The sequence below is a fragment of the Phaseolus vulgaris genome, chromosome 8 (assembly GCF_051622355.1).
Source record: "Phaseolus vulgaris cultivar YP4 chromosome 8, ASM5162235v1, whole genome shotgun sequence".
Lineage (NCBI taxonomy): Eukaryota > Viridiplantae > Streptophyta > Magnoliopsida > Fabales > Fabaceae > Phaseolus > Phaseolus vulgaris.
In genome coordinates, this window is record NC_143505.1 from 18952402 (window position 1) to 18967019 (window position 14618).

A 14618-nucleotide genomic window follows, 5' to 3' on the forward strand; every position below is an offset into this window, starting at 1 on the left:
CATATTCTTTTTCATTATCATCTTCCTCAATTTCAAACTGACAAAGAGGCATGCTATTACATTCCTCATCCATTCCAATCCAATTTGAAAATTAAGATCCTCTCGAAAAATATAGAATAAACATATATTCTAAAAATAATTTTTAAAAAAGTATTGCATATCAAAAGAAATATATGCAAATGTGCAATTACTGAGACATGAATGTGCAGTATTTAATATTAAACTACAATTACACTTTGTCAAAAAGTTCGAGTTTTTTCCATTATTAAAATTATACTTTTACTTCAGAGTAGAATGCAATAAGATTTATTTCTACTACAATTAACCTTTTATGCTTGATGAAGAAAGTTAGAAATAAATTTCTCTTCATTTTTTTTGTATTTGTATAAATAGAGTTGTGATACAAATTTCAGATCTAGCCAAAAATTTTAGTGTCACATGCTACCTTTAAGTAAGTTGTAGTAGCTTTTAGTATTGTGTATTTCACATTTCTCACCATCTTTAGCTAATAAATTACAGAGTTATAATTAGTCTAAATTGTCGAAGACTCTTAAGGCATCATTCACAAGACGAAAAACCTGGTCAAGGTTCCATTCCAGTGGGACATAAATCCCATGGCAAATATTGAGTGCCTCCTTTTCAATTTTTGACGAAAACTTATAGATATTCATAGTAAAGAAATAAAATATCTTTGTGAAGAAACACATTTCATATTATTTTCAGAGTAGTGACTTACTTTCGTGGAGGAGGAAGGCGTTCGGGCAAAGGCATGCCCGCGGAGGCGTGTGCTGCAGAGGGCACGGAAGCTGGCCATGCCACCATGCGTGGAGGCTGTGGTGGCAGTAGCGGAGGCAGAATGCGTGTGCGTGTAGGCAGCGGAGTGGATGCAATGTAAGAGTAAATGAAAAATCTAATTAATTAGGTTTTGAAATTAATTTGTGATAGCAACAAATACACAACACAACTTGCTTTTTTTTGTACGAGTCAGCAGGTTAGCCCCTCGTTGTTGGCTCGTAGGTTATGCGCGACGGGCTTAAGCGGGTCAGCGGGTTGAATTACTGAGTCCGCCCCATTTGTTTTGCTAGCAAGTTGTAGGCGGCCCGCATGGCCAACCCCACATTGCCATCCCTAATCAAGATTGAATTTTTGTTCGTAATCTTGCCAAAAATATAACATCATTCTTCAAGCTTCTACTTTTTAGTTTTAGCTCACATCTCATGATATTTTTTAATGTTGTTGCTTGGCTTGGATGTTCACATGACAAACATATAAGACATTATTTCTTTATTTAGACTTAAACTTTGGAATATGATATGTGTAAGCTTAAAGTCTTGGTTTGTACATATCTATCTTCAAAGTATTCTTCAATAAACTTATCAGACAAAGTGGAACTTGGCTCTATCGTCTGTCAAATGAAACATATGCATTTGATCTGGTCAGTGTTTGTCAAACCCAACATTTAGGGTGATGTATTTTTTCTCTAACACCTTGTAAGGAAGTCTTTATTATATATTCTCTCAACGACAGTTATTTCTTAGGTTCTGCCTTTTTCATCTATAGTCAAAAGTGGCTAGAATTTCTTTTGGCTTTCTTAGTCTAAGAGGGAGATTAAGAACGGATAACTAAGGGTGGCTTATTGCACTCATGTTTTCCAAACTATTTTCATGTACTCATTTGTAACCAAGTTATGATTAGTTGAATCTAACAGAACTAAATGTAGCTCAAGTGTTACAATCAACTAATATAAAACATTATATTTTTCTTTCTACATAGATGGTATGCTATTAGATGATCTAATGTTCATAACAAAAAAATTTGTGTTTTATTCAACCCCCAATGTTTGTTACTTTAGCTCAAATTAGAGCCAATCTTGTAAGGGTAGTTCTTGATAGAACATAAGGAAAATATCCTACAAGACTAATTGAAGAATGAAGAACAAGGCATAAACAAAAACCCTTTTATTTAAAGGGTCAAGTATGATTATTGGAAATGGTAATTATTGTTAGAATTAATGGCCTAAACAATAGGGGATGAATTGTTTGACAAAAGTTTTTCGCAAAGATTGGCTGAGAATGAAGTTTTATCAACAATCACATAAGGAGCAATAAGTGAAGCCAAACAATCAAAGCAATTAAAATTGTTTGCAGAAAAACAATCGGTTGAAATTTTCGTTTTAACCGGTTGTTTATAGCAGCAGAGATAAAAATCAAATCAAACAGTTTATAATGAGTGAGTGAGTGAGAGAGAGAGAGATTACACAATCAATTTATATTGGTTCACTCAACCCCTGAGTTACATCTAGTCCCCAAAACAACCATTGGGTATTCCACTAACAATCAATCATAGATTACAAACACTCAACACCACAAAGAGGTGATCTTGACCACACAAGAACACTCACCCTCTTTGCCTTCACACAACCACAGTCAGAACACCCTCTGACCTTACAGATTTACAAACTTTACAAGTATAGAAAAGAAACAATTACAAGAATAAAAAAGGAACATATTACACCTGGTATTTCAGGAATCACAGAGTTCCTAAGATCAGTTCTTGAACCAATGCACAACCTTTAGGCAATCTTGCAAAACTTTGAATCACATATCTTTTCAAAAACGTTTTCAATCTTACTTTTTGTGTGTTTTTTAATACAAAGAGAAACCATATTTATAGCTCTTAAATCTAGCTGTTTTAGGCAGATAATCATGAGCCAGATCAGTTTTAAATCAACTGAAAACAAATTTAACAGGTTTTTGAAAAGCTGTTAACAAATGTGACAATCTACCGGTTGAAATGTCGTTTTAACCGGTTGAATTGGTTTTGGCAGTTAGTTAACCAAGTCAAAAACATTTTTGAAAACCTTTAAACAAGCTAAGTGTAAAACAATCGACTATATCGTGAATTCAACCGGTTGTTTTTCTCTTTGCTTAGAAAAATACTTTTCTCTTTTAAAATAGATTGATTCAACTTGTGCATAGGATTAAGAATGAACTTTACACAAATTCTAAACACCCTAGACTAAGCTCCAATCAAAGCAGCAAAACATCAAACCCTCATCACAAATTTGGTTTTCATCAAAGCTTCCATTTTCTACAATTATATCTTACCACGTCGACATATTACACATTGTGAATTTTTATTTTTTTTTACATTTAACATTAACCTTACATATATTTGTGCCCAAAGTAATGCTTTTAGTGCCTAATATGAATATAACACATTAAGCGATAAATCAAGTGCAGATCACATAATCCCATTTTCTATTCACTTTTTGTATGTCGAATAATTGATTTGACTATTTCATTTGAGTTGCAATGTAAAAGAACAAATCGAAGGATATGAACATGACTAATGTCATAGATGATAATTATTATGCAAGTTAGAATTAATAGGGATTGAAATAAAGTAATTCATTATAATTAACCAATTAATACGTTAATGCATTATTTGTTGCTTATAGACTTATTTTAAGTTACATAAATATGTTAAATATGTTGTAGTTTTTCAATAAAACACAATAGTTAAACATAAAAACACTATATTAAGTTAGAAGCACGTGGAAAAAGGATTTTATGAAGGTTTACAACACTTTAGAGTTATTGAAAAAGTAATATAGTTTTTACAAGGCATCATTTTATAACAATTTTAATTGTTCTTTATTTAATTATGATTTTAGTAAATTGTATATTGATTCAACATGATTCTTTACTTTAATTATGTTTTTAGTAAATGATATATTCTTTGGGCGTTTTTTATAATTATGATTGAGACGTGATGTGATAAGTGAATGGATAAGGAGAATCTAAAATAGTTTGAAATAAATAAATTCTTGCAAAGTAGAGTTTATTTTGTTTGTAAATGTTTGGAAAAAAGAAAATTGCTCACCACTTATTTCTTATGCAAATAATTGGGCCTATTAATTAAGTCCAAGGGGGTGAGAACAATATGGGGCTAAGAAGCAAGAAGTAAATCAGAGCCCAATTAAGCTCACAAAGATTAGACAGCTTCTTCCTGCACCTCCATGGCTTCTTCGCACCCCATACTAAAAGCACATTTACTATTATACCCTTCAGTAAAAAAATATTAAAAAAATAAAATATAACTTTAACCTAATTTATTTTAACCTACTTTCACATTCTCTCCCTTTCTCCTTCACTCCAGCTTTGCACACTCCCATCCATCTCACACCTCCTTCAAGCTTTCTCATTCTCTCCAAGTTCTCCATATCTCAAAGCTTCCATTTCTTCTAAAGCTCTCCTTTTCCATCGCCATCTTCATTTACACCATTTACAGGTTAGTAATTTCATTGGTTTTAATTTTGAATTGAAATGTGGCGGAAGACACAGTGTAGTCCGGTAACCATTCACACAAATAGGTATCGGATTACGTAATCCTGTGGGTTTTAAGTTAGGTTATGGATTATGTAAACCGGTTGGTTTTTAGTTAGGTTTCGGATTATGTAATTCGGTGAGTTTATAATTAGGTTTTGGATTACGTAATTCGGTAGGTGTTAGGTTTTCAATGTTCTGGATTACATAATTATGTAGGTTTATCCAATTAAGTTCTGCATTGCGTAATCCCTGGAAGTTGCATTTTTTCTATTATGGATTGAATGGCTTTGGTTTTGCTTTTTGTGTGAATTTTGCACGTTTTGGATCCAGTATACATACGGATTATATAATCTGGAACATTGTACTTGGCACCGAACTACGTGATCCGTTGATGGAGCGGATTACATAATCCGAAAATGAGTATTTAAAGGCATGATAACTTACCAGAGAAAGAGGAGAATGACGAGCCAACCATTGCCAACACCCACGATAGTTACCACCACCACCACCACAACGCAACTATCACCACAATGCACCACCTCAACCATGAGCTCAACCACCACAACCGTGACACTGCAACCCACCACCACAGCAGACAAAATTAAAAGAATACTTTCATTTTTATCTTTTTTACTGAAGGACAGTTTTAGTATTTTAAAAGTTTATGGAGGTGTCCGAAGAAATCATGGAGGTGCAGGAAGAATTTGTCCAAAGATTATGACCAAAGCATGAAAGACAAAGAAAAGAAAAGTTAAGGAGAAGCAAGGTAAGACAAGTGTGAATGATGCATGAAAAGTGTGACTCAAACATGCAACATGGCTTGTTTGGTATCTAGTTGAATGTCATTTGAGATAACCATAAAACAAAACAAACTTAAAAAACACTACACATATGATGATAATTCTTACTATATGCATCATCGTAAGTCAATTTCAGTAAAAATTTTGACCACACCCATCTTTGAAAGTTGCTCATAAATAAAAAAATAACATGTAAGATGATTATTACTACAAGTACTATTGTTGGAGCTCACATATACAATTGTTAATATATTTAATTTTCTATTTTAAATTATTGGGCTTTTTTTGTTTGGCCCAACTTTCCTTTTCTGTTTCAGCTAGGTCTTAATCTTTTTCTTATATATACACCATGTATTTTACTCTCTAATATACAAGTGAATAAAAGTTTCTTTTATATTTATTTTTCTCTACAATTAGGGTTCATCAAAATCTCTCTTTCTTCATTAGGATTACGTGCGATTACATACGCTACATTAACGCATCACATTAGACAAGAAATATTCATCTTCATTTACTGTAATATGGTATCAAAGCTCTTCGAATGAAGAGTTCTGCTGCGCTTCTCTCTGATTTTTATTTCCCTCTTTACTGTTCTTGGTTATTTTTTTCTGTTCTCATTCAAAATCTTGATTGGTTTTAAAAATATTTTAGGCAATGTTTAATGAAAACCCTAGTCTTCATAGTCTTAATAGTAGTCACACTATTACATGCAATTTTTGTGGTAAATATGGTCATACTGAGGCTGTTTGTTTTCGCAAAGTGGGTTTTCCTTCTGGTAATGTTAAAACCTCAAAGTTTTCTTTTACTAGAAAAGTCTGCACTTTGTGTAATTGTCTTGGCCACACTGTCGATACCTGTTATAAAAAGGATGGGTTCCCTTCTGGCTACAAATTCACCAATTGGACATCCCAAGCCAATAATATGATTACTGACACTTTTTCTGAGCTTTTTCCTAAAGAACAGGATGTAAAGGGGATTCAACTTACATCACAACAGTGCCAATTCCTTACCAACATTTTGCGTCAGCAAAACCTTGAGGATTTTGCCCCTCACACTCAAATTAATCAAGTCGGCACCATCTTTACGGATGAAATCCCCAATACTGAGCATTCTTCAACAAGTAAGTTTCTCTCTTCACTATCTTCTATAAAAGAATCTTGGATTATTGATTCTGGTGCCACTGATCATGTTTGTCACAATTTGAACGTTTTTACTACTTATACTAAAATTAAACTTGTCTTAATTAGTCTTCCAAATGGCCAAACTGTTTATGCCACATATTCTGGTTTAGTACGTTTTTCTGATAAGTTTTATTTGTCTGATGTGTTATACGTGCCTCATTTTCAATTAAACTTAATATCTGTTTCTAAACTCACACACCAACTTAAATGCACTTTAACTTTCACTTCAACCCACTGCATTATACAAGACAATCTCACCCAAGAGAGGATTGGTATAGTTAAAGCCACCGCTGGCTTGTACCTTGTCACTACCTTGCCTGCTTCTAGTCGTTCTAAACCGCATTGTTTTGCTCCTTTTATTAATTGTAATATCACAGACAAAACACTATGACATTATAGACTAGGACACCCTTCACATGAAAGATTACATGTCTTAAGCAAACAATACTCTTTTATTACTGTTGATACTCATCATGTATGTAACACTTGTAGTCGTGCAAAACAAAGAAAACTTCCTTTCACTTTAAGTAATACTGTTACCTCTGCTATTTTTGATCTTGTACACTTTGATATTTGGGGACCATGTTCCATAATTTCTATGCAAGGTTTTCATTATTTCTTGACTATTGTTGATGATTACTCGCGTTATACTTGGGTTATTCTGCTGCATAACAAATCTGAAGTGCGTCAGCACATCATTAACTTCACTGTTTTCGTTCAAAATCATTTCAAAACTAATATCAAAACGATTCGTACTGACAATGGTGTTGAGTTTGCTATGTCAAATTTTTATGCTTCAAAGGGAATTATACATAAAAAATCTTGTGTTGAAACACCACAACAAAATGCATTATAGAACGTAAACATCAACACATACTAAATGTAACCCGGGCTTTACTTTTTCAAGCAAATCTTTCTCCTATTTTTTGGGAATTTGCTGTAAATCATGTTGTTTTCTTAATAAATGCTATTCCTACTCCATTACTTAATAACATCATTCCTCATGAGAAGTTGTTTGGAAAACCATATGACATTTCCTTTCTAAAAGTGTTTGGTTGTCTCTGTTATGCTAGTACCATTACGTATTTTTCTTGGCTTCCCGCAAAATACAAAAGGTTATATTATCTTAAATTTAAAGTTTCATAGCATAGAGATATCAAGACATGTAATCTTTCATGAAAACCACTTTCCATATAAATTGGACAGTGGCTTGCCTAAGGACCCTAACACTTTATCTCTCCCTATTTCTAATGCATATAATTCTGCTTTTGATTATTTTTTTTCTGATACTGCACCTCCTGTCGAGCCATGTGCCTCTACTCCTGCACCCAATATTGTCCCTTCACCAGCCTCATTATCCTATGATCTTCCAACAAATAGTGCCTCTTCTCCTACATCCAACATTGCACCTCCATCAGAATTGTCACCGCCTGCATCTCCAGGAAGCATCTCACCCCAATTTCCAAGAAGATCAGCTTGTCCTCACCAACAACCTGCCTATCTTGCAGATTTCCACACTGCAACCAACACTGTAAGTAGTAGATATCCTATTCATAATTACTTGTCTTACAATTCCTTATCTTCCAATTTTAGAAATGTTATTTCCTCTATCAATTCTCATCCTAAACCTCAAACGTATAACGAAGCCTCCAAACATGCTTCTTGGCAATCTGCCATGCAAGATGAGCTTCAAGCTCTTGCTGCTAACAATACTTGGCAACTTACCCCTCTCCCTCCAGGAAAGAAAACTATTGGTTGTAAATGGGTATATAAAATAAAATACCATTCTGATGGCACTATTGAGCGCCACAAAGCTAGAGTTGTTGCCAAAGGGTTCCCCCAACTTGAAGGACTTGATTTCTTAGACACTTTTGCACCTGTTGCTAAACTCACTACCCTCGGCCTTCTCCTTGCTATTGCCACTACCAAAAATTGGATTTTAAAACAACTTGATGTCAATAATGCATTTCTTCATGGTGATCTCCATGAAGAGGTATACATGACCCCCCCACCTGGCCTCTCTCTTCCTTCTCCCCAGTATGTTTGCAAGCTTCAACGGTCTTTGTATGGCCTTCGTCAAGCTGGTCGCCAATGGTACGCCAAACTTTCTACTTTTCTTTTATCAAATAATTACTCTATTTCTATTGTTGATCACTCTCTTTTTCTTAAATAGAATAATAATAAATTCACTGTTATTCTTGTTTATGTTGATGACTTGGTCTTAACTGGTGATGACACGGAGGAAATCAATACAATTACTACATCCCTTCACCATCACTTCAAGATAAAAAATTTAGGTAATCTCACTTACTTTTTGGGACTGGAAATTGCTCGCAACAGTACTGGTCTTCATTTATGTCAACGCAAGTATACTGTTGATCTCCTTCAAGAAACTGGCATGCTTGACCCTGCACCTGTGGCCACTCCTATGACTCACCTCCCGTCTCTCTCCCGACCAAGGCTCACCTCTCGATGCTGATGCCACTTCCCAATACAGAAGACTCCTTGGACGTCTAATTTACTTAACCAACACGCGACCAGACATCACCTTCGTTGTCCACAATTTAAGCTAATTTATATCTGCACCCACAACTCATCATCAGCAAGCTGTCTCACGTCTTTTGCGTTACCTCAAGGGCACCCCTGGTGAAGGACTATATTTTTCTCACACTAGTTCACTTCACCTCTGTGGTTTTAGTGACTCTGACTGGGCAACATGTCCTACCACACGCAAATCTGTCACTGGATATTCCATCTACTTAGGAGACTCCCTAATATCATGGAAATCAAAGAAGCAGCCAACTATCTTCTGCAGCTCCTCTGAAGCTGAGTATAGAGCCCTTGCCACCACCACATGTGAGTTACAATGGTTGTCTTACCTCCTTCAGGATTTACATTTTCCTCTCTCCCAGCCTGCAACCCTGTACTGTGACAATAAATCTGCCCTTCAAATAACTTCCAATCAAGTTTTTCATGAACGAACCAAGCACATCGAAATTGATTGCCACTTAGTTCGTGAAAAACTTAACTCTGGTCTCCTCAAACTACTGCCCATTACTTCTACAATGCAAGTTGCTGACATATTCACCAAGCCCCTTGCTTCCGCACAATTCTCTACTCTCAAATCCAAGTTGGACCTGACAAATATCTACTTCCCAGCTTGAGGGGGTGTTAATATATTTAATTTTCTATTTTAAATTATTGGGCTTTGTTTGTTTGGCCCAACTTTCCTTTTCTGTTTCAGCTAGGTCTTAATCTTTTTCTTATATATACACCATGTATTTTACTCTCTAATATACAAGTGAATAAAAGTTTCTTTTATATTTATTTTTCTCTACAATTAGGGTTCATCAAAACCTCTCTTTCTTCATTACGATTACGTGCGATTACGTACGTTACATTAAAACATCACATCAGACAATGAATATTCATCTTCATTTACTGTAATAACAATAACTATTAAAAATAGAATCCTTGTTGTATGTGAATGCGAAGATATAACAATGATTTAGAATTATAGTCAACATCCTTTTTAAAAAACACTTATAAAATTGTTATTAAAACCATGTTTTAATTAATTTTTAAATCCTTGTTTATATTGTTAAAGTATAGACAATTAGATGCAAACATATGTTAACAAGTGACCTAAATTTTGATAATAATAAATAATATCAAATTTTTGTATAACATGTTTTTTAAGTGGGAATTAAACTAAATTGTCTTGAGTCTAATATATTGTTCACTATATGTAACGGTCAAATGATGTAAGATTAAAAAATATGTAAGTCAAAACCTAATATGTCTTATAAGTTATAATTAATAAAACCAAAATGTTTATTTGACAACATCCTATAATATTAATATTTTAATTATTTATAAAAAATTATAATTTTATTAGTTTTGAATAAAATTTTAACAGTTTTACGTATATTTTTATTTAAAAAACTTATTTTATTATAAATATTAATATTTATTGTAATTATAAAATGGAACACTCAAAACATCATAACTCTTAATAAAAACTAGTTGAAAAAGAAAAGCGTGGTAGACAATCAAGATCTTGGTAGATGAGTCCAAGAGTACATTGGATAATCAAGAATATCGTCTACAAGTTTGAATAAGCATAGTTGTCAATTTCAAAGAAGATCCTGATTCAGACAACTTACCAGTTTTAAAATTACTAGTTCAAAAGTTGACATGAGTTCGTAAAACTTGACCCATATGAATACTTAAACATTTAATTTGCTTTTTTTTAAGCAGTTTCTCCTTTCTTAATTTTTTTACTGTATTTTTGTCTTTCTACCCAGAGGGTCAAATAGATTACTGATATATACAACAACCATTTTCAATATTATAAAGGAAAGAGTTTTTTAAGCAGCCTTTAATTCTTAACACGTTTCTGTATCACTTGAGTTGAAAAATTGTTCACTAAAATACTAATATATAGTTCACAGGGAAAAGTCAAATGTTAAAAGAAAGTGGCCATTGAGTTCATATCATGTGCAGATCTTGTTCTGTAATCGGAATAATGGGTTTCATCAGCCATGCAAACTTGTTCTTCGTTTTGTTCATGCTGTGTTTTTATGTGTTGGACGTTGGTTTTGCCACCGACACCATCACATCATCACAATCCCTCAGGGACCCTGAAACTCTAAGCTCCAAAGATGGTAACTTTACTTTGGGGTTCTTCGCCCCTCCAAACTCCACAAACCACTACGTCGGAATTTGGTGGAAATCTCAATCCACAGTCGTATGGGTTGCTAACAGAGATCAACCACTGAATGATTCTTCAGGAGCTGTTACCTTTTCTGAAGATGGCAATCTTGTGGTGGTGAATGGAGAGAATCAAGTTATTTGGTCAACGTTTGTGTCAAACACATCATCCAATACAAGTGCCCAGCTTTCAGACGTGGGGAAGCTTGAACTCACGGAAACCACAACGGGGAAGAGCTTATGGGATAGTTTTCAGCAACCTTCAGATACATTTTTGCCCCAAATGAAAATTTCAAGCAATAAAACAGGTAGTGGAGGAAAACTTACATCATGGAAGAGCCCTTCTAATCCCTCTGCTGGGAGCTTCTCTGTGGGTGTTGCTGAACGCGTAAAAATCGTTGAAGCGTTCATTTGGAATGAAACTCGACCATACTGGCGCAGTGGTCCCTGGAGTTCTGGGGTCTTTACAGGGATAGAGCAGATGAATAGTGCATATCTAAATAGTTTTTCTGTTCTAGATGGGGTACTCTATTATAACCTAGACGGTTTATCTGCATTTTTAATCTACGTTCTGAATTCGCAAGGTCAATTTCAAGAAAAACGTTGGGATGAAGAGGAGAAAGAAGTACAAGTTACGTGGACAAGTAAACAATCGGATTGTGATGTTTATGGTGTATGCGGGTCGTTCGCAATCTGTGATGCACATAGCCAAGGAACAAATGGCTCATCAATATGCAGCTGTTTGAAAGGGTTTGAGCCAAGGAGCAAAGAGGAATGGGATGCACAAAACTGGACCAGTGGATGCTTTTGGAGCACACCCTTGCAGTGTGAAAGAGCCAAAGATCAAAACAAAAGTATAGATACAAATGAAGATAAATTTTTGGAACTGCAAAAGGTGAAAATTCCAGATTTGTCTGAATGGTCTAACGATGATCCAGACACATGCAGAAGCCGATGCTTGGAAAATTGCTCTTGTGTTGCGTATTCTCACGATGATGGGATTGGTTGTATGTCTTGGACTGAGAATCTACTAGACATCCAACAACTCTCGGATCGAGGACTTCCTCTATATGTTCGTGTGGCCTACTCTACTGAACTTGAACATGGTATGCTACGTCTGCTCAAGCATTTTAAACATAGTTTCTTTTGTACTGAATTCCTTATATTTTAGATTAAAAATTTTCCTTAACAGATGAAGGGAAAAAGACAACAATTATCATTATAGTAACAGTGATAATAGGAATTATGATCACTGTCACTTGTGCATGTGTAATGTGGAGGAGGAATTCCTGTCACCCAGGTAAGACACCATCTTCGGTGGTTTCAGAATTTAGCCTATAATTTAGTTTTGTTTTTATTGGTAAAGGAGCTAAGCTTACATTTTGTTTATCACTCTAGTTAAAATATGGTACTCAATCAAGTCAGCAATGAAAAGGGACAAGAAAGATTTCATACGTTTCAACAATGTTAAACCACTAGAACAAACAGGCCACAAAGTATTTGAAGAACTAAAGGAGCTGCTCCTGTTTGATTTCGAAAGGCTTGCAACTGCCACAAACAACTTCCACGAGTCCAACAAACTTGGGCAGGGTGGTTTTGGTCCTGTGTACAAGGTACCTTGAAACAAAGTTATCATATTTGAATACATTGTTTTTATTTGTCCTCATAGAACTTTTTTTTCTCAGGGGAAACTGCAAGATGGACAAGAAATAGCTGTTAAAAGACTTTCTAGATCCTCTGGACAAGGTCTAGAAGAATTTATGAACGAAGTAGTCGTGATTTCCAAGCTTCAGCACCGCAATCTTGTAAGACTTCTTGGCTGCTGTACTGAAGGTGACGAAAAGATGCTGCTATATGAATACATGCCAAACAAAAGTCTGGATGTGTTTATTTTTGGTTAGTTCTTTGATTTTCTCTAGTATTTCTCTCATATATATCCAATTTTGTACTGTTATGATTCTCTTTATTTAGATTTAGCACACAAATATTTAAGATGTAAACAATCATTTCATAATAACCAGCATGTTTTCTTGAAAGCATGCTAATCAGTGGTTTAGATGGCCCTGCTTCGTTATTTTATCTTCTAATATTATGTTCACAACCGTATAATGCTTCCATTACTTTTTAGATCCAACAAAACATAAACTCCTAGATTGGAGGAGGCGCTGCTCTATAATAGAAGGAATAGCTCGAGGATTGCTTTATCTTCATAGAGACTCTAGACTAAAAATTATACACAGAGATTTGAAGGCAAGTAATATCTTGTTAGATGAAGAACTGAATCCAAAAATATCAGACTTTGGTATGGCTAGAATATTTGGAGGAACTGAAGATCACGCCAATACGAATAGGATTGTTGGAACATAGTAAGTGTTTTTCTTTATCTATTGTTTCAAGAAAATTCTTCGAGAATCACCTTTTGCATTTGAATGCAGTGGCTACATGTCCCCTGAATATGCAATGCAAGGACTGGTTTCAGAGAAATCAGATGTCTTTAGCTTTGGTGTTTTGCTGCTAGAGATTGTTAGTGGAAGAAGAAACTCAAGCTTTTATGATGATGAGCGTTCTCTTACCCTTATAGGATTTGTAAGTCTCAACAATATCTAACTCAGTTATGGAATCTTTGCCAAATGCTAATTATTTTTTTCTTTTCATTTCAGGTCTGGACACAGTGGAACGAAGGCAATATATTATCTTTATTAGACTCAGAAATATACGATCCTAATGATCATGAAGATATTTTAAGGGTCATTCACATAGGACTTTTATGTGTACAAGAACTTGCTTTAGAAAGACCCACAATGGCTACAGTAATTTCTATGCTTAATAGTGATGTTGCCTTTCTTCCTCCCCCAAGCCAACCTGCATTCGTCCGGGTGCAAAATGTGTTGAATTCGGAGTCGTCTAAAGAGAGTCAAAGAGTTTGTTCCGTGAATATTATTAGTATTACAGATATCCATGGTAGATAGCAAAAGAACACTAAGAAAGATGACTCATGTAATTGATTACGTGAAAGAGTATGTTATGCAGAGATTAATGGATGGTATGATTTTGGATTACATTGTAATTTATCTGACATTCTTTGGATAATTTGTAATAAATTGTTTGATGGTTGGAAAGGAACTTTTTGGGTTAATACTATTTTTGGGTTAATACTATGTAGAGCTGTAAGTTTTAGAAGTTAGTTAAGTACTTATAATGAAATTAGTTAGCTTGGACATGAAGGAAAAGACTCATACTTGGATAGATCCCATGGTTAAATTGATGAATTTGAGGCAACATTCTATTTTTTCCATATATCGTGAAGAGAATTTGATGCCATAGTCAATCAATCGCATCTACTAACAGATTATGTTCTTAGATGTTTTCTTGGAGGATTAAACCATGATATCCAAGTGTTATTGAGAATGTTCCAACCAAGTACTATAATGAAGGCATTTTCACTTGTCAAACTTGTTGTAAAACAGAAAGTAGATATGGCAAAGTAACATAAAGAAGATAATGCAAACCCATGGTGCCTGGTCTTGTGAAGCTTTTGGAGAAATTTGATTGAAGATGTCAAAAGTTATGAATGTGCAACAACAAAATAAATT

At 34.6% G+C, this 14618-nt stretch overlaps 1 protein-coding gene across 1 annotated transcript; it reads left to right on the forward strand.

Annotated features, from left to right (window-relative positions):
- Positions 1–10362: 10362 nt before the first annotated feature.
- On the forward strand, positions 10363–14148 carry LOC137826419 (G-type lectin S-receptor-like serine/threonine-protein kinase At1g11300). Its single transcript, XM_068632380.2, has 7 exons — positions 10363–12131; positions 12218–12325; positions 12424–12638; positions 12711–12921; positions 13154–13391; positions 13461–13611; positions 13686–14148. Exons 1-7 carry the CDS (start codon positions 10811–10813, stop codon positions 13992–13994), a joined length of 2553 nt encoding a protein of 850 aa, XP_068488481.2. The 5' UTR covers positions 10363–10810; the 3' UTR covers positions 13995–14148.
- The last annotated feature ends 470 nt before the right edge of the window (positions 14149–14618 follow it).

Coding starts and splice junctions, on each gene's coding strand:
- LOC137826419 (XM_068632380.2), top strand. CDS start 10,811: ATGTGCAGATCTTGTTCTGTAATCGGAATAATGGGTTTCATCAGCCAT. Junction 12,132..12,217: donor CTCTACTGAACTTGAACATG/GTATGCTACGTC, acceptor TTTCCTTAACAG/ATGAAGGGAAAAAGACAACA. Junction 13,612..13,685: donor CTCTTACCCTTATAGGATTT/GTAAGTCTCAAC, acceptor TTTTCATTTCAG/GTCTGGACACAGTGGAACGA.